General features: G+C 33.6%; 1 protein-coding gene and 1 non-coding gene across 2 annotated transcripts; both read left to right on the forward strand.

Annotated features, from left to right (window-relative positions):
- The first annotated feature begins 2582 nt into the window (after positions 1–2582).
- On the forward strand, positions 2583–2656 carry Trnan-guu. Its single transcript has one exon. It is a non-coding gene; the product is annotated as a tRNA-Asn (tRNA).
- Positions 2657–6066: 3410 nt separating this feature from the next.
- On the forward strand, positions 6067–19541 carry LOC124371885 (RNA N6-adenosine-methyltransferase METTL16-like). Its single transcript, XM_046830253.1, has 6 exons — positions 6067–6449; positions 11582–11798; positions 12912–13052; positions 14180–14435; positions 15753–16026; positions 19164–19541. Exons 1-6 carry the CDS (start codon positions 6345–6347, stop codon positions 19191–19193), a joined length of 1023 nt encoding a protein of 340 aa, XP_046686209.1. The 5' UTR covers positions 6067–6344; the 3' UTR covers positions 19194–19541.
- The last annotated feature ends 916 nt before the right edge of the window (positions 19542–20457 follow it).

Consider the following 20457-nt stretch of genomic DNA (forward strand, 5'->3'; position numbering starts at 1 on the left):
AAATGGTCTGTTAAATCTCCAGATTTGTAGAAATGGCTTAAACATCTTCTGCATAGAAATTTTTTATTTTTACACTTAGATAACTGAGAGAAAACGAGCTTATTTAAATCTGTTATCAAAACATAATGAGATTTGTCATCTTGTTTAACATTAGACCCTACAATAAATCGATTTTCTAACTCGGCATCATAAATTTCTGAAATTTGTAACGGAACAATATTGAGTTTTTTCATCAAAAACTATAGACATTTACAGACATTTTCGGATAATTATACTTTGCTTTACTGCTTCGTTTTTCAAATAATTGTATATCTTTTAAGGACATTGGATACTCGAAACCTGAAAATATCTCGTCATTTACAAATTTCTCGTATTGCTTTGCTCTGTCAGCATTCTTTTCAGGTTTTTCAATAGCGCATCGGATAGAATAAAACAAAACAGAAATCATCTTTATTTTTGATATTTACACAAGCTTTCTTATCTTTGATTTTCTTTGGCAAATCGATATATGATCCTGCGTTCATTATTTCGTGTTTATTAAGGCTCAAAACTAGTTGTTTGCAGCTTTTAAATGTCCATCCAGAACCCTTATTTGGATGATTTGTCTGTTCTCGATGTGTTAATTTATTAAATTGCTTAGTAATAAAGTCGTTTACATCAAAGATCTCGTCTGCTTTTATAGTAAAGTACATTGGACAAGTTTGTGTTTCACCGTTCACTAAAGTTCGTTCGTATTTCGCATTCTAAAGAGAGATATCCTTTACTATTTTTCACAGTTTCTTGAAATTTTTCGATTAAACTTTTTAATTTCTGGGCGCAAAATAGAAAGATATTTGTAAATTGACATGAAATTGTCGTTCAAATTTGTTAAAATGTTAAAATGTATTGCTTAAATAGACCATGTATTGAGGATAAAACTTCTACATCAATGATATTTTCAGGTTTCTCATTAAGAGTTTTGTCAATTTCTTCGATCATTTCAGACTTAGTTTTTATCGTTTGTTTCAATGGACAATTTCTCAGCGATTGATTGAATTTTTTCATCTTTAAATAGATTGAGATCTTTTTTACTTTCCTTAAAATTTTTCTTTAGTTCACGCAATTTTTCTATATTGTACATCTTCTCGTGACCATCGATTTTGATTCTCTTTAGCCCAAGTCCTCAAATTAATTTAGTTCTTTATTATAAATTTCTTTGTTCTTCAAATGATTTTTCGACTTATAATGTCGGGTAAAATGATGTTCGAAAACATCTTTTTGCAGTACGGGCAGGATATCTTTTTCCTCTCATGTAAATAGGGAAAATTTGAATCTGCCAAGTTTTACTTTTTAGTAAAATATCTTTTTATTAAGCTGAAAAATAGCAATAATTCAGTAGAATTTCTAAGGATTTTTATCAAAATTTGATAAAAAATCAGCACAATTTATGGTTGAACAGCCTTTGATTCTTCTATTTAAAGAAGAAAAAATTTGTTTAACTAACACTTTGAAAAGTACAGATTTTTACTAAAATTTGATACAAATCAGCACAATTTATGGTTAAACAGCCTTTGATTCTTCTATTTATATAGAAAAAATTTTTTATTTAGAGATTTTTTAAATTTTCAATTTTGTAGTGATTTTTCGAGAAATATCGTTTCACATTATCAACTTTAAAGCTAAAAATTCGCAATAATTAGAGAAATTCAGTAGATTTTCAGGATTTTTCAAAAAAAACTCTAGTATATCATGCACCTTAAGAGCTGTGGTTTTGACCCTAAAAACACGTTTTTAGGGTCAAAAACCCCGGTTTTTTGTGTATTTTGGAAGTATAGTGTTGATTTTTCACCTTAAAAAGTGTAGAAGTATTAATTTTTTTCTATGTAAATGGGCACTGTTACAAGAGTTGAATAAGGTTGGTGATTTAACATTCAAAGAATATAAGAAATTAATAGAATTAGAAGAAAATCAGAAACACAAAATTGTGAATTTGGAGAAAATGAAAGATAAATTCGGGTTTACAATAATTGCCGAGTTGGAAGATTGTAAAGTACACTTGCCAAACAGATTTTTGACTGTTTTGGATGAAAAAAAAAGATTAAAGAATTGAACAAAAATGAAAAATTACACTTGGGTTGTTACTGGAAAGAAGACTATTAAAGATAAAGACTGTGTTACAATTAACTTCGTGGAATAAAGATTTCGAAGATTTCTGGATTTTTTCATTAAAACAGCTTAAGAAATTAGAAGCCTACAATGAACAGTAAAAACAGCTATAGATTCGGTTAATTTTTCATTCGTGAGTTACAGATTAGTTTATTGTCCTTTAAACAGTATTTTACGTTGATTTTCTGACTGTCCCAAAAGTGAGCTAGAACCCTCACATTCATATCTACTTATATATATATATATTTAACTGGCCATGCACTATACATTGATATATTAATCTCTAACAGAAAAAGGACACTGATTACTTACCCAGCTATAAGATTATTTATATACATTAAAACTCCACGCGCGTGCGTGTGTTTTTGTGTGTGAGTGATATATGTGGATACAATACATTTACAAGACATAGCAGTATTTCAACGGTACTCTCAGAAGCCTCCGTGGCGCAATCGGCTAGCGCGTTCGGCTGTTAACCGAAAGGTTGGTGGTTCGAGCCCACCCGGGGGCGTAAGATTTTGCAGCTTTTATAGTCATTCGGCCAAGAGTTACTAGCAACACTGCGCTTAAAATATTTCATACCAAACTTGTTTAGTATTATATTTTTTAGTTTGAGAAGTGTTTTTAATTATGAGTACCTATTTAATTCTTTAATTATTATTCCTAAAATTAAAATAGGTATTAATTTGGTTATTTTATAATGATTTTAAAACGATATGTATAGCACGTTAAAAAATATATATATAAAATTTAAGGTTAAATACTCAATAGTATAAAAAAGAATACATTAAAGAGTATTTTATATAAAATCTCTTTACTATTTTATTGTATTTTTTAAGGCAATTCTAAATTATTTACTAATTTAACTTCAAATGAAGATACTAAGATGACGTACAATATTATATTACATAATGTAATGATGGCGCTTTTACTACTGTATAAACACACGATGAGATAGTTCAAAAATAATACAATTCTCAAATTATAAAATAATTATTTTACTTGTAATATTAACAAAAGATTATACACTTAAGGGATATTAATTATAAGGATAATTAAACAGAAATATAAGTCGCAGAACATATTTTCATGGTATATTTAACAATTATTTATAGTTATTTAACAAATTTTCAGCGGAAAGTATAAAGTTAATGTTTTTATTCTACTGCAATTATCCATGCGTTTTCTGCGACACAACCTTTGGTCACTATTTAGAATGTTACAGTTGATTTTTAAATACACTATGTAATAAGCAAATATATTCATACCTTTCGTTATTTTAAATTTTGGTACCATTGGGGTCCATTGTCATTTCTCAGTGAACTATTTAGTTTGCTAACAATTATAATGTCTTCTCATCTCTGATAGTCATCGCTGGTGCCCTCGACAACCGCGCAGTTAGCTATATAAGTGTACTAATCAAAATGTCCTCTCCGATCTTATTGACACCTCTGGTGCCCACTTATGTCTTTTTCTATAGGCTTGATGGGCACCTTAGTTGACCAAATGTATCTTTTTGTAGTTGACATTTAATTATACTATTATGTATTATAGTGCTGAGACTTTGTATGTAAGAGCTATATTATAGGAAGGTTCATTTTCTTAGGTAGTACTGCAAGGCCGAAATTTCGCGTGTACATAATGTAAACAAATAGCCTATCATATGTGTGTTGCGCTGAATAAGTTGGGCGTAGTAGTTTTGTTTGTTAATCAAGTTATATTTGATTTAGTTTAGTACTAAGTTCGTTATGGTTTTATTTATTAAGTGTGTATTTTTAATGTAGTTGATTAATACTTAACACGAGTAATATATTTAATTACTTAGATAAATTTAATGATATAAGAGACGTATTGTAAGAGTATGATGGTACTAGTGTATCAGATCATCAGTTGATGTTTCATCTAATGTAGGTCAAAGACTTTGAAATGAAATTTGTAATGACAATGAATTGCGAAATATTGTCGAAGAGAAGGACTATAGTGAAGTACTGGAAGTTTTATTGCATTGCACTGTTTGCAGTTACCTTACAGCAGGAAGAACCCGAAAAGGGAGCAAATATTATCGCAAAACCTATTTAAATGAGCCAGGTCTCTGTGTGAATACATGTTTTGAGAAGTACCATACTGAAAAGAACTCTAAAGATTAAATTTGTTATGAAAAAATAAGAATGGTTTTCTGATAGTAACTTTTTTGTTATTTTCTTCAATCAATATTTCATTTATGAAGTATGGATTATTAAATAGTATGTACATTTTATTGTTCTTCAATTTATTAGGTCATAGATAACTATTAAATGTTAGTACACATATGGTCTTTAATCTTTTAATAAACCAAGGCCATTATTACATTGCTAGAATTCCTCTAAAACAGGCTTACAGCTTAGAGCTTAGGTAGCGTAAATTAGGAAAGATGGTAGCAGAGCGGACTGTGCACAGCTAAGGACCCCCAGGAGTGGCCATCAGGCCTGATATATTTTCATTAGTAAACTTTCAGAGAGTTAATGAAGATAGAAGTGGGTCCCAATAGTGGCCATGAGACCGGAGAGGACAGTTATTAAAATGCTCAACAGTGGGCTTTTCAGCCGCAAGTACCACTCCACGAACTACGACTTCAACAGTCCACTGGCAAGATTTGTTCGCCTGGGGAATCGTGTTGCATCAGAGTGCGATTTTTTCGCTGATGGCCTACATCAAATCAGAAAGCGGGCCACTTATGTTTTATCTCAACACACTTAAAATCCCCTGTAACTTTAAGACTGTTTCATTTTTTAGCTTTTGCTATTTTGTATTTATTATTATGTTTCTGCTCTACTGTAAGGTACATTTAAATTTAATTTCGACTTTTTGCATCATTGGTGTATTTATATTATTTTGGTTGTTGTTATTTACGTGTACTTGTTGTTGTTATACTATTCTATTTTATACATTGTTGTTAATTCTATTGTACGTTGGTCTATTTCATAATATATTGTTGATTTTTATATGATATTAGTGTATAACTAAACTTTCTTGTTGTGATTGACAGTTATTGGGACTTGGAATCGATCATTGTTATATTGTTATATTGTGTTGTGTTCTGCCATTGCTAGCTCTGTATTATTTTATACTAGTTGTACTCTTTACTGCACTGTATACATTGTACTGCCATCTTATTGCATACTGTATGTAAATTGGCTGCTTGCCGTTAATAATAAATAAATAAATAAATAGATCGTAAAGGGGGTCAATTTTTTTTATCTTCTTTGATAAATGTTGTCTTTGCGATAAAGGGTACTTATTATTATATTATGGGGTTCAATCTTGAAATGAAGAATTTAATGTACCGTTTATGTTTTAATACGGAAGTTCTCTTTAATAATAAAAGTATTGTTGATTCTAATTAATTGTAAAATAATTAAATGATACAATTTTAACATTATAAACGAATATAAGTGTAGTTTCACTTCTTAGAGAGGTTTTTTTCAATTTGTACTTCTATTTATAAATAGAAAATTTCGTACACACAAATTACCTATCCTTTTAATAGGATATAAAAAGCCTATTAAAGCTTTATAGCAATTATAGCCTATAGGCTTATAGCCTATTATTGTCCTTATTATAGCAATTATTTGACGAGGGATAAAAGAAATATTACGTTAGAAGTCTTACTAGATAATTTATGTGTGTATATATTACTGAGAACAGAGATATAATTATTAGCGGTGAAGTATCTCCACATTTAATTTTCTGATGTAAAATGCGTATTAATTTATATTACAAAAATTCAAGAAAGTTATTGTCAGAGAATCACAGAATCACTTGTCACTGAAATTACATGGCAGTGCATCTCAGGGTTTCATGGCGTCATAAAGCCCTCTTTTTATAGATAAACTGAAAAAAAAAGAATTTGTTGTATCGTCTGGTCGGCGCAATGCGACGTCTGACGTGACGTTCGTAAATAATTATTTTGAGGTTAAAAAATTGATGACTTTTGTCTAGTCAAGTGGCTACTTAGTGCTAATAAGAAGTGATATATTATGGTGGATTACCAGTTCAGTAACATAGATTACAGATTTAATAGTTCTCTCTTAATCTGAATGTTTACTTCCCTAATATTAGTTTCAATTTGTGTTGACATCGAGGTCTTAGATCAAGAGAACTTAGGTTAGATTAAAATCAGAATTTTCATTTCATGTTGAACGTAATTTGTTTTCTAAAAAATGTCTCTAAACAAATTTATGCATCCCAGAAACGTGTATAGAAAACCTCCTGACTTCAAAGCTCTTGCAATAAAGTATCCAGAATTCAGAAAATATGCCAAACAGGTAACAACAACTCAGTAGGAGGTTAGGTAATTCATTTTGTTAATATTTCCAAGTCCCACTTTACATTAGTTGCTTATTTTTTTAGTGGAGATGCTTAAAAATATGAGGTTGAGAATGTTATTTTGTTCATGAAGCTAATGCTGGGTATAATATATTAGGATAAATGTCAAATTATGGCTGAAATGGTAAAATTACGTAAACTAGGGCTCTTTGTTCCACTTTTGAGTATGTTGTGTTTTCATTTAAAGAAATGCAGGTAATTATCATATTAACGGCCGGGGCGGAAAAATACAAGTTTTGCGTTATTAACTTATTGGAATCGTCCTATAGAAAAAAAAAGTATAAGGTTTGATGGGGTGGAAAGGAGAAATAACGAAGTTCTAGAAAATAAAAAATTAAATAACTTTTCAGTAATATCTCCATGTTCTACATCCACGTCTAGCGTCACGTGACCTTTTGTGGCCAATGATTGAACCTCGTGATGGCGTCATCGGTTGCGCCGCCATCTTTGCAAACGTAAATGAAAAATAATACAGAAATGAGCAGAATTTTGATCAAAATTAATAATGTTTTTTCTTAATTTCGAGAAAAAAATTAATTACGAGTGCCTCCGGCCATCAGCGCGGGCTTCGGCAGCACCAAAGGTGTCAATAAAAGAAAAACATCCCTCGAGATAGTACCTATCAGTAAAATATAAAATTCTAGAGGGGCTGATCAAAAATATAAATAGAAATGTTATGCAAAGGCAATTATGTAAAGTTAAAAAACTAAATAAATCATGAAAACTCAAATATATAGATGGATATTAACAGAGAACACTTACCATTAGTGTGTTGGCGGATATAGCTGAGCAGCAGCAACAAAAAAGTGGTCTATCACAACGAAACGACAAAGTCTCCCGGTTTAAAAACACCACTCGACCGCACGACGAACACATACACTCATTTAAAAAAATTCCATGTTCAATTAAAAAAGAGATAATTTCGTTTTGGTTAAAACGTAAACTCTTTACGTGCCCTACGAAATACTCCGACACACACAATTCACTAGGGTTGGTTGAACTAGTGGATGGTTGATTCATCATTGTAAACGCACTTACTCAATCCGACCTACTGAACACGATATCTTGTGTAGAACTGACCCATGCCCCGGAGAACTCAGATAACAGATATGCTATCAGTCCCGGCCGCAGATAATATTCAAGTAAACAGATTATCCAGACACAGCACACAAACTGAACATTAAAACATTAGGAACTTAACCACTTATCAATATACCCCCTAAAATCATGTTATTTGTCATTTGCACCCCCTAGTACTATATATATTTTTTGTTCAGGAGGGTGAGCAGAATACGTTGGTAACGTCAAATTCGTGATTTGCCGCCCCGGCCTTTAATCTTACTGGTACGGAAATGCATATAAAATAATAGATATAAAAGGGAGGAAAGCCTAAATAATAACATGAATTACAAGAAAAAGCCCTGGCCATCAGTGCGGGCATCAGCGCCACCATGCAATAGCGGCAAAAAAAAGGAAAACATCCTTGAGATAAGTTACTACCTAAATTCTTGCTCAGGTCATGTAACTGCCCCTTTCCACCCTATCTAAAATTCCTTAACCATGACATTAGAATAACCATTCCATAACTTAATATGACATTAGAAAAATAGCCTACCCGGAGGCCAATCAGACAAAACAGTGAATTGAAATAATAAAATTTCTTACAATAAAAATAAAATAATAAAGAAATAAAAATATTAGAAAACTTACAAAATATGCAATGAGGATATGTAAGAAGATACAACTTCTTGGCTGCTCTGGGAATTTTGTGTAAAACAAAACAACAAAATAATAGTGTATCCTCAGCTAGTGGACAATACAATAGCTACCACATCTATCACACAAAGAAACCCCCGTTCAAAACTCCATGACACACTAAAAACAAAACAATTTCTGAATTATTGTTCATTGCAGTGCTGTCAAAAAACTTTAGAGAACACATACTACACTTATTTATCACTTCACCACACATTGAAGGTGACTAAAATGGAAGTGGAGAAAAGTAAATCACCATAGTTTTATAGATAACTGTTTTCTGAACAAGATTGATTATAGTATCTAAAAATGAATTTTTACTGGTAAAATCAAAAACTTCAAAGAAGATGTATCCAGTTGTTGTTTAACACATCCTATAGAATTTTATAGTCTGTAGTACCTAGAAAAGGTGTATGGGCGTATAATACCCAGGCTGTAGGTAAGTTATGTGACCTAGAAAATATTTACATGGTTGTAAATATATGGTTCGACTGGAGCAAAGTAACTCCCCACTTCTGAGTAAAATCTAACTAAAAATTTGTTTTTATATTCAAATACAGTTAAACTAATTTTAATGTGCAAAACAGTTACATAGATTAATTTATCATTATGTATAAAGCTATAGAATATAAGTTTGCTTATATTTAGAGTTACATTGAATAAACATTTTTGAAGGTTGACACAGCTTCAAAGCAGCTTATAGTGAAAACAAATCGCCAAAGACCAGGAAACAATTCCTAAATCTACGCAGAGGTGCTACCCATTGGTGAAACCTGGAACTAAATGGTTATGTTTTAATGACCTTGCACCAAACTTTTTTCAGGAATGGAGCAAAGTAACACTCTCAGGGGCAAAGTAGCTCCAGTTTACGGTACGAGTTTCGTATTATCAACCTGTTCCTATCATCCTCATGAACAAAACAATATCAGGTTTTAAGGGGTGGATATGAAAAATAACAGAGTTGTAGAACATTAAAAGTGGACCTACTTTTCTCACACGGAGCAATATTGTACAGATGCGCAGGGCGTTACGTGAACTTGTTGTGACCTTGAGTCAACCTCGTATTAGTTTCTGATGACGTCAACAGTTGCACCATCTTTGGATGCGCAAATTAACAATAATACTGAAATCAGGTGAAGATCAACATTTTCTGTCGATTTAGACCTTCCGAGATTAAAACTTGAGTGCCCTTATTTAGGAACAAGTTTAATTCATGTTGTAATTTATTACCTGCAACCCCTGTGATGGCACTGTTGTACCGAAACATGTAGATTTTATATGCACCACAAATTACTGATATTCGACGGAGGATTGGAACCCATTATTAGTTAGATATAATGGGTTTTGCTACTCAGGATACTCAAAATTTATTATGGTGGTGGAGAGACTTATATTTATTTTCAGTTGCAAGATAATATAACACAAAAGGTTCCTGCTATTACATGTATTTGATGTTTAGCTGAAAAATATTGTTTAGACTATGTCAGGTACTATCTCGATGGATGATTTTCACTTCCATGAAAATATATACCAGTTGTGTCTTAGCCAGGAACGTTTCAGTTGTAAAGTTTAATCTTCTGCTCTGACTGGGATGGTACTTGAAGAAAGAGCAAAGCTCTCAATCTTCAACTGAGTACGCTTAGAATTCTATCAAAAATTCCATGAGCTCGCCAGCTAGAAACTTTCTCAACCTACTACTTGAGGCAGTAGCATCTGTGTCAAATGAATGTTGGACAAAAATTGACAAAGAGATGTTGTCTACTGTCTGAGAAATATGACAATTTTGGAGTTACACAAGCAGATCAGCGGGTTCACTTTGTCAGAACATGCTACTCCAACATTTGTGGTTCATGCCACCTGGGGAAGGAAGAACCTTTCTTGTCTGGTCATGCTCGAGTGGTTCTCTTGATAAATAGAGAGGGTTTTATCCATAATCTGAGTTGAGCAGCTCCTCAGAGTTAAAACGGATTGTTGCTTTTAAAAGCCATGCCGCCTGCCACTTATCATGGCTGCTAAAGCATAGTGGGTATCACCATTGTGCCACTCACTTCGGCCTCGTTGGGAAATCTTTGGAGTAGACATTTGGCTTAGTGAAGCATTTTCGTCTCTTCAGACACAAATGGACAACAGATTTAAACTCTCACTGTGTTATAGCGTACCCATTTGAAGATTGAGACCTTTGCTCTCTCTTCGAGTACTATCAAAGCCAGTGTAGGAGACAAAACTAATGTTTCTCGTTTGTAGCCATCAGAGTAAGTAGATTTGCAAAGCCAAACAATCAAATGGTTAAAGCATTGAGAATTATAATGTAAAGTATCCAAACATTGTTAGGGCCGTTTTACTGTGTTATGAGAACCTTTATTCCCATATTTAAACAATGAAAGAAGTGTACAAAGTACATCATTTCTACATAATAAATTCAAATAATAACATTTATTTTCAACAAGAGCTCCAACAAATAAACTACTAACCTGGAAAAAAATCAACATCAATGAAGAGGACTGAAAATTGTAGTAGAATGGTTTTTCCCTTTTTCTTAAACTTGTGTCAAAGATATATAAAATTACGATTTGTAACTACTAATCGATATATCATTTTACCCACTATCCAATGAAATGATTACTTTTGTCGAAACACTCTACGGTTTACTACACAAAGTGACAATTCCACAGTGATGGTCACCAGTTCTTTAGTTAACTTCCGTTGTTTTAGTTGCTACAGACTGGTAAGTTTTAATTACCAACTGCTTCATAATTGAGGTGTGAATGGTACTATCTTGTGCGTTCTAATTCACTTACTGACAAAGACAGCTGAAAAGGATTAGTTACTTGAAAGGCACTTCTGATTGTATAAGCCGTGTGTACGATGTCTGCAGTCACATGGCAACAAAAAAGAATAAGCATTATAAGAAAGAAACACTTAAATATATCAACTCATCAAAAGGGAGCTGTTTTAGAAGATTTGTTCTGATTCTCAACCACCTCCTCTTACAATAAGAATAAAGTGATACAATGGCGTATTGAAGGATCTGATGGAATGTAAAGAAAAATGTCATATGATTCTATTTAGTTCATTTAAAAATTTGTTTATTGCGTGATTTTTTTGTGTTGAAATCATGGGTATCCATCCATAGGACCAATGTAAAATAGTAGGAATATATTTTAGCTTTAATTTTGACCTTTTGACCACCAAGTCTTTATGCCCTTTCTATCAAGAATCATCACAAAGGTGGACAGACGATTTTAAGGAGAACCTGTTGGACCCTTAACTTTTAAAGAAGCACCTTGTACAAAACTATGTTAAATTTGTGTTTCAGGAAATATCAGGAAAGGTTTCTATTGACTTCAAGAACAAAGAATCGTTACGAGCCCTTACATCAACTTTGCTCAAGGAGGATTTTGGTCTAGATGTGGAGATCCCTCTGAATCGGCTAATCCCAACTCTCCCGCTACGTTTAAATTACTTGTTGTGGATCGAGGATATTCTGGCAGCCAATCGTAAAACATCAGATATTGTAAAGGGAATAGATATTGGTGAGTAATGTATTAATGAAGAGTTATAAGCAAATGGCTTAAAGAAGAGGCATTTTACTCTGTGAATGAATATTTGGCCTTTGATATTAATGCCTTAAGTTTTTAATTTTATCTAGTAAAGTTTTAAACTTTTGTTTTATAGTTTTAGATTTTAAGTTTTAACCACCTGATTTACATATTTATTTTAAATATTTATATTGTTACAATTTTCATTGGGTTTTAATTGTATATGTTCTTTGAGTTTCTTGTTAATTTGTGTTTTTAATTTTTTTTTTTACCATACAATGCTTTCATTATTTCTTAGATAATTTCCTACAACCACTCTCTATTTATACCAGTTAATAGTTTTGTAAGTTCTTATGTCTTTTACAACGTTCGTGTATTTTTAAAATAAGTCTCTAGTCTAAAATTATTATTTTTTTTAAGTATTACTGCCCAATAGTTTGACAAAGTCTATTGTAACGTTATGTTAATTTATGACTAATAAAGACATTTTGAATCTTAATTAAATTTAATCTTCCGTTTAATAGATGAAATCAAGATACAAGATATATTTAAATTTAATGAGTTTCAATTTACGTCTAACATCCTTTTTAGAACTTAATTGTAAATTCATTTCTGTTTTGATGACAGTATGAATGAAATATTATTTACGAGGCATAAAAAAGTAAGTGAACCAAGGCTCTTACCGCTGGAGGGATTTTTTTTTTGACATGTTGGCTACAGTACCATGTTACTTGTAGCCTGAATCTTCCCCTCCGCAACGAGACCGGTTCGAGGTCAGTATATGTTGAGAACTGTCAATGCGACAATACGTTTAATGAAAAATGTCAATACTATCTCACGCCGTGTGAAGACGCGGCGTCACGCTTACTCAAACGATTCATTGCTTTGTCACCATATGCAGTTTTTATCTCATTATAAACTCCAACTGAAATTTATCCATTCCAAATAAGATAACAGGTGATGTTGGTTGCTTCCTCGGGCCATGAGACCTCAGTACACTAACTTTCTGGATATGCCTCGTATTTGATATTTTCTGTTGGACATCGTTGTTGAGAACTTTAATAAGTTTGTATTTATGTTTAACATCGCTCTGTGTATTTCTGTTAGGATGTGGAGCAAGCTGTGTGTACCCGTTGTTAGCCGCTAAACATTTCCAATGGCAGATGTTGGGCACAGAAGTGGACGAGGAGAGTGTTTTGATAGCATCAAACAACGTAACGAGAAACGGTCTGAGTGATAGAATAACAAGTAAGCTTACTTTACACTGCTTTGGAATCAAATATTTGCATCGATTTTAAAATGTAGAACAGGTTTTATTTTATCTTAGGGTAAAATTATTGGAAACGGTGTGTTTGGAATTTATTGAAAACAATACTCTACCTTGCTACGACAGCGTAACCTTCTTTGTTCACAGTTCATCATCGACGATGGTAATTTGAAGTAGAGTAAAGTAAAGAATGTCTTATTTTACCAGGCGAAGTTAGGGCTAAGAAGCCCTCTCTAACATTTAACCTGGGGACCAACGGCTTAAAGGTGACTTCCGAACCACCACCAATGGCTGGGCAGGCGGGCCGCTTGCAAGGACAGGATGACTCAGCGGTCACCTATCCAAGCAGCGGCCTGCTCGAAGTTGCTTGATCTGGTTATCTTGCGATAACCGCAGTACCAGCTACACTGCGCCATTGGCTGAAAGTTCTAAGTTCTCTAAAGCCATTCATGAAGTGGCTATAGTTGATTTGATTGATATACAATAACAGGATTACAACATGCCTTTGTTAATTGTTGAACTAAAAGAAACACAAGATTTCAAGGCCTCGAATCTGCCTTCCTGGTCAGGTGCCAAATTAATTTTAAAGTGGTGATGTTTGGTCAAGAGATAAATTCCGGAAGTAAAAAAAAAGGATTCTAATTGAAATTATTCAACTGGTTGTAGAAAGTAAAAATTTATTGTACACAAAATGACTACCTGCAAATGCTCATTTTCAAATTTAAATAGAAGCTATGTACAATAACTTTGGTGTTATAATTTCTTTTTGGTTTCTGCCTCTATACATCAAATTCTCTGAGTGTCTAATTTACAAATCAGTTTTCAAAATTAAATTGGTTGAAAATTAAGGGAAAAAAGAGGAAAATAAATTTGCCTTATTTTGGGGCTGCTGGCACGTTTAGCCTTAATTATCATCAATCGTCATTGCATCTTTGGACTTAATAGCGAACAAAAAAACAGGTTAAAATGTTCCATCACATATTTTTATTTATAAAATTATTTTACTAGTAATAAACTTATTGTATATCTGTTTTGAAAATTAGTCTCATCGTAGAGTTTTAATTCAATGACTTATAATAGTATTAGAAGTGATTAGTTTTATTTTCAGTCCAGAAAACTCCAGAAAGAACGATGCTGGATGGTGTGCTGGAGGCTGACACTGTGTACGACTTCTGTGTTTGTAATCCTCCGTTCTTCAGTTCTGAGGAGGAGCTGGAACCACAGAATGTGGCAAGGTCACCCTCCCGACCACCTCCCCGCAACGCCATGACGGGAGCCTCCTGGGAGTTAGTGACGCCTGGTGGTGAAGTGGCCTTCGTCGAAAGCATTATACAAGACAGTCTCAAGCTGAAGGATAAAGTCAGGTACGCATCATTGAATTGTTCTGTACATATTATAATTGAGTATCTTGTTCTCACAGTACACCTCCAGCACAGCTCATGGTCTAATTTGGAGTCTAAGGTAATGAAGTGAAATGAAAAATGTCTATTTATAGATGTGAAATTAAGACTAAAAAGTTCTCTCTTCCACTTGACCTCTAAACACAGATAAAGAAAAGAAAATAACACCATTCCTATTACAATATTGTAACGGGCATGTAAAACTAAATTTATTACGTTTAATAATTAATTACTATACAACATAAAAATTTAAATTTTAAAATTAAAAATTGATTATATTAATTAAACTCTAACAAAACTATCTTTAATACAATAATCAACTAATAGAATTATAACATCCTTATCAGCTGTCATTCTCCATTCACTCAGGTTACATACAGTTACCCCAAGTGCAACCACAAGAACCACCAACCGCCACTCTCCGAGTCAGCAGATAGGCCTTAACTTTAGCCCGAAAGCGATGGCGTTTGTCAATAAATCTGATATTATCTGGGAGAAAGTTCCACAATCGACATGTGGAAACAGTGGAAAGATTTATTATATAAAGCTGTCTAATGATTTGGAATTGATAATAAAAATGCACCCCTGCGAGTTCTACGATTCAACACAATGGCTTCAAAGCAATACCTAGTCTCACAGTAAAGAAGCTTTATGGTATTTGAAAATGGCACTTTCCATTATCAAATCACCAGCTAGACGTCAAAGATCAGTCCAGCATTTTTAACACAGATTTACTGTACTGTGTTAAAACCCTTATAAGTATTATCTCACGAGATTTATATTTTGTGTGATCTTAAGATTACAGTTCAGTTGAAAATATGATTTTCATTTCCTCAGTACACTATTTTAATATAATCAACACTCATTTCCTCTTTGTGAAGTAATATAGTATTAACAATGAGGATAATATTGGTGTTAAAACGATTTTATATCAGTACAAAATAATTATGTTCAAATGCATGTGTGTATGTACTTGCAGACTATAACAATATATTGATCAGTATTAGAATATAAGTTCAGGAATGTGCGAGCAAAGCAAGCCAGAATTTGATAAGCAGTGGGATTGACCCTTAGTTTCATTTTTAAAAAGAAATTTCATTTTGATTATAACTTGCTAAAAGCTAAGTTTGATGCTTTTGTCACAGAGTGTACAGTGTGATGTTTTTGTCCCAGAGTGTATAGTATGATGTTTTTGTCACATAGTGTATAGTATGATGTTTTTTGTCACAGTGTACAGTATGTTTTTGTCTAAGAGTGTACAGTATGATGTTTTTGTCACAGAGTGTACAGTGTGATGTTGGGTCACAAGACGAGTGTGGGGAAGGTTTTGGCAGCACTCAAAAAGCCAGAGGTGCAAAAAGTAACCAGTTACAAGTTCTGTCAGGGACGCACCACCAGGTGGGGCATAGCGTGGACGCTGACACCTTCGGTGACCTTGCCTGCGGTCAAACAGCAACCGTTACAGAAGCCCAAGAGCCTTCCCTTCTCTCACATGTTCGACACGGACATGAAGCAGACTCTGGAAGTGCTGCGCCAGCTCATGGTGAAGTTACAGGTGAGTACAAACAATACAACGAAAACTTAAAAGAATTAACAAAGTAAATAAACTCCAGTATTGATTAGAAAGTAACAAAACTTTTGCAGTTCAATAACAGTACACAATCTTATTCAAGTTTTTATAGATATACTATTTCTGTTTTAGTTTCAGTTCTCATGTACTTTACTGTCAAGTTTTCCTTCACTTTACAATTGTCATGGTTCAAACATAGATCACTGTTGACGTGTTGAGTGGTTTACAGATTTATTTTCATAACTGCTAAATTTTAAATATATCTCTGAGTATCAGCTTGTTTGAGCTCTTTAATTTGGCATACATTTTGCTCCATGTCGCCTACTATAATTGGGACTATATTTCACGTAAAATTAATGTAACATAGTAGATATTTTGATAGATATAGTGATAGGGAACACCTGGAACAAGAAAAGGGATAGCCACAAATACACAAGATACAATTGGAATGGTGAACAGCCAAGTTTAATAGATTATATATTAGTGAGGAAATGCCTGCAGCCATACATGGCAGATGTAAAAGTTATACCCAGTGAAAGTATGGGAGGAGATCACAGGCTGGTGGTAGCTGATTTTCAAAGAATGAGGTTTGGAAAGGATACATGCAAAAGACTAACAAGAATCAAGACATGGAAGTTAAAAGATACGAAAGTTAGAGAGGAGTTTGTAAATAACATTAGAGGAACGATACCCAAGGGGGAGGTCAAAACAGGAGAGGAGGAATGGACAAATTTCAAGAATGCTATAGTCAAAGCTGCAGAAGAAACATGTGGACGAACTTCAGGTAAAAGAAGGGATAAAGAGACCCCTTGGTGGAATGAAAGAATTGCTGAAGCAGTTAAAAACAAAAATAGAGCTTGGCGAGAATGGTTTAAGGATAGGTCAAATGAAAAGAGGGATAAATGGAAGAGACTTGCAAGGGCATCAGCAAAGATGATGAAGGAGGCAAAGGAGAGGACATGGAAGGATTTTGAAGAAAAACTGAAATCAAACTTCAAAGGAAATAAGAAGATTTTTTATGGGGTGATAAGGAACAAGACGAAACCTAAAGAAATGTTGACTAAGGTGGTGGATGTTTCAGGGGAAATCAAATGGGAGGAGAAAGAGGTTTTGAAGACGTGGAAAGAGTATTTTAAGGAACTACTGGAAGGAACAGAAAATGAAGAGGAAAGAAGAGATATGACAGAGGAGACAGAAGATGAAGAGGATTTTAGTATGTGCGAATTGGAAAAAGCGGTTTAAAGAGATGAAAGAGGGGAAATCTGCGGGAATAGACGAGCTGACGGCTGAGATGATAAAGGCGGCGGGGCCCATTGGGAATTCAATGGTTGTACAGAGTGATGAGAGTGATTTGGAAGGAAAAGAAGATACCAGAAGACTGGAAAATGGGAATAATAGTGCCGATTTTTAAGAAAGGCAAATAAGCAAAAATGCGAGAATTACAGGGGAATAACTTTGTTGTGCCATACACAAAAAATTTATGAAAAAATACTGTTGCAGAAAATTAGACCAGTACTGGAAGAAACAGGAAGAGAGGAGCAATGTGGTTTTAGGAAAGGTAGGTCAACGGTGGATGCTATTTTTGTGATGAGACAAGTGTTAGAAAAGAGGTGGGAATACGGAAAAGATACAATGGTAGCGTTTTATAGACCTACAGAAGGCATATGATAAGGTACTGAGAGAAAGGATATGGGAGAGTATGAGAAAGAGAGGATTGCGTGAGGGAATAGTAGAAAGAATAAAGAACCTGTACGGCATATGTAAAAACAGGGTAAGAATTGAAGAAAAATATACAGATACTTTTAAAACAGAGAGAGGAGTAAGGCAGGGAAGCATATTGTCACCTTTCCTTTTCAATATTATTAATGGATGAAATTATTCTAGAAGTACAAGGAAACAGAGGAGCAGAAGAACTTAAGACAATAGCATATGTGGATGACATAATGATATGGGAAAATAGGGAAGAAGAGTTAGAACGAGAGTTAAAACAAATGGGCAAAAGTGGCGAAGAAATATGGTTTAGAGATGAACATACAAAAATGTAAAGTAATGAAAGTAGAGAGAAGGGATGGAAATAACAAAGACGTGTTAGTTGAAGGAAAAAGACTTGAAAAGGTGAAGGAATTCTGTTATTTAGGAAGTATCATAACAGATAGGGGCACAATAAGAGAAGAGATAGGAAACAGAATATGGAAGAGTGGAAAGTTTTTCAATATGGTAAAGAAGATTGTGTGGAGTTGGAACATTGGGAAAGAATCAAAAGTATTGATGTATAAATCTTATTTCCAACCAATTTTATTATATGGAGCAGAGACGTGGACGTGGACTAAAAATGATTTAAGCAGATTGCAAGCTGCAGAAATGAGATTTTTAAGAGGGATAGAGAAGACTACAAGAAGAGATAGAATAAGGAACGAAATAACTAGAGAAAGATTGAAGGTAGTTTCACTGCAAGAGACAATGGAAGGAAGAAGAATACAGTGGATGGGGCATGTGAAGAGGATGGGAGATAATAGAATGCCTAGAATAGCACTGGAGAAGGAGGAAGGAGGAAGAAGACCAAGAGGAAGACCGAGAGGAAGATGGGAGGACCAAGTGTGGAAAGACATAGAGAGAAGGGGACTACAGAAAATACAGGTGGATGAAGAGGAGACCTGGAACGATAGACTAAAGTGGAGGAGGCTGTGTACGACGACCCGTGAGAACGGAAACGTCTGACGATGATGATGATGATGATGAGTAGATATTTTGTAATATTAGTTGTTGTGGCACGTGGTATGTCTGGAATATTAATTGTCTGTAAATAAAACACTTTAGTAACCTTTTAGTAAAAACTTGTATTCTAGTTTGCACAATACTATTAACAAAACTGTGTATTACAAGTTGAAGCACTACTAAAGTGATATGGTATACAGAGAGCTGCTGCCAAAGTTACCAGTTTCATTTAAAGACTAATTAATATTCCAATACTCAAGGCGTAACCGCACGTGTCACAATATTTGTAATACTGAATTAATAAATAAATTATGCTATTAATACATAAAAACATTTTCCTTGGGAAATGTCTGTGTAAAATATTAAGTAGTAAAGTTACATTTTGCTGAAATTAAGGAATTTTTCAGATTACCTATTCCGTTCGGAAAAAACAGTGATGAGATGTGCGGAATGGAGATCACTGCACTGGCAAACACTTGGACTAACTCTAGGAGGAAAAGACGTGAGGAAAAGAGAAAGCAAGCAGTGAGTAAAAGTGTGAGAACAATAAAATGGAACTGAAACCAGAAGACAGCCAAAGTGTAGGTCCTGAGGTTTGTGAAAATGAGAGGGAAGAAAAAGTCCAAATAGATGTCTGTAATAAGTTTAGTGAAAATGGTTCTCTGAAATCAGAAGAAGTTGAGAGAAATCCAGATCTTGTGACAGAAAATGAGATTGCTAGAGTTGGAACCAAACGTACCTGTGATGAAGATGCAAAGTGTTCAAATAATCCAAAACGAGTGTGAAGGTAGAAAATTCCAAAGCAGCATCTAAAACGGAGCCTTATTTCATTGGTTTGTTGTTACTAGAACAGAAGTCCTTTGGAACAGAGATGGAACTGTCCTGGATAAGAGGATCAGGCGGACGAGATTCTGCACATCAGTTATTGCAGTACTTCAAAAATAACATAAAATGTTATGAATAAAAATCTTTTTTTACCCATTCATTTGTGTTATTTCATGTTGACAAACTTAAACACGTTCTAGTTCAAATCTTTTGTTATTTTATGGGTACAAGTTAATCCAAACTAATTACTTGTACATATTACAGCATACACGTAAAAAAGAATAGTATATAATCATGATATTGACACATTGTAGTAGTGTAATTATACTTTTTTCAATATAAATTTTGATTACAAAAAGAGAAGGTCATCTTGCTTAAATCCTTGCACCAATTTAAAGAATCAAAATCTTTCAGTGGTGTAACTAAGACAACTTTGAGAGGGATAAGTTTGAATGAAGAGCATACCACAGTTGAAATATGGAATAAACCTAAATTTAAATAAATTAGATATGCAAAATTCAATCTTGTACATTTAACTGGTGTATTTCAAACAAGTTGGATTGCTGTTACATGTATATTTTAAAACATTATTGGCTTTTGGGTTTGGTTCTAACCCTCCTATCCACTCCCTGAACTGAGTGCAGCTGATTTGGTGGTCCTTGAGCAGATTCAATATTTGCTTTAATTTCCAAAAGTGCTCTTACCAAACAGTCTTAATCCAAGATGCTGTGGTATAATTAGATGTATCCATCTCACTTGCTCAAAACAGTTGAATTATGAGTCTTATAGCAAGTTTTAAACAGACAACGAGGTAAAACAGAAATTTTTTACAAAGGTTAAGGTTCTAAAGTCAAATGTTCTTAAAGCCATTGGTAA

This window comes from Homalodisca vitripennis, unplaced genomic scaffold (genome assembly GCF_021130785.1).
Source record: "Homalodisca vitripennis isolate AUS2020 unplaced genomic scaffold, UT_GWSS_2.1 ScUCBcl_2155;HRSCAF=6629, whole genome shotgun sequence".
Classification (NCBI taxonomy): domain Eukaryota; kingdom Metazoa; phylum Arthropoda; class Insecta; order Hemiptera; family Cicadellidae; genus Homalodisca; species Homalodisca vitripennis.

Coding starts and splice junctions, on each gene's coding strand:
- LOC124371885 (XM_046830253.1), top strand. CDS start 6,345: ATGTCTCTAAACAAATTTATGCATCCCAGAAACGTGTATAGAAAACCT. Junction 13,053..14,179: donor TCTGAGTGATAGAATAACAA/GTAAGCTTACTT, acceptor TTTTATTTTCAG/TCCAGAAAACTCCAGAAAGA. Junction 14,436..15,752: donor AAGCTGAAGGATAAAGTCAG/GTACGCATCATT, acceptor TTTTTGTCACAG/AGTGTACAGTGTGATGTTGG.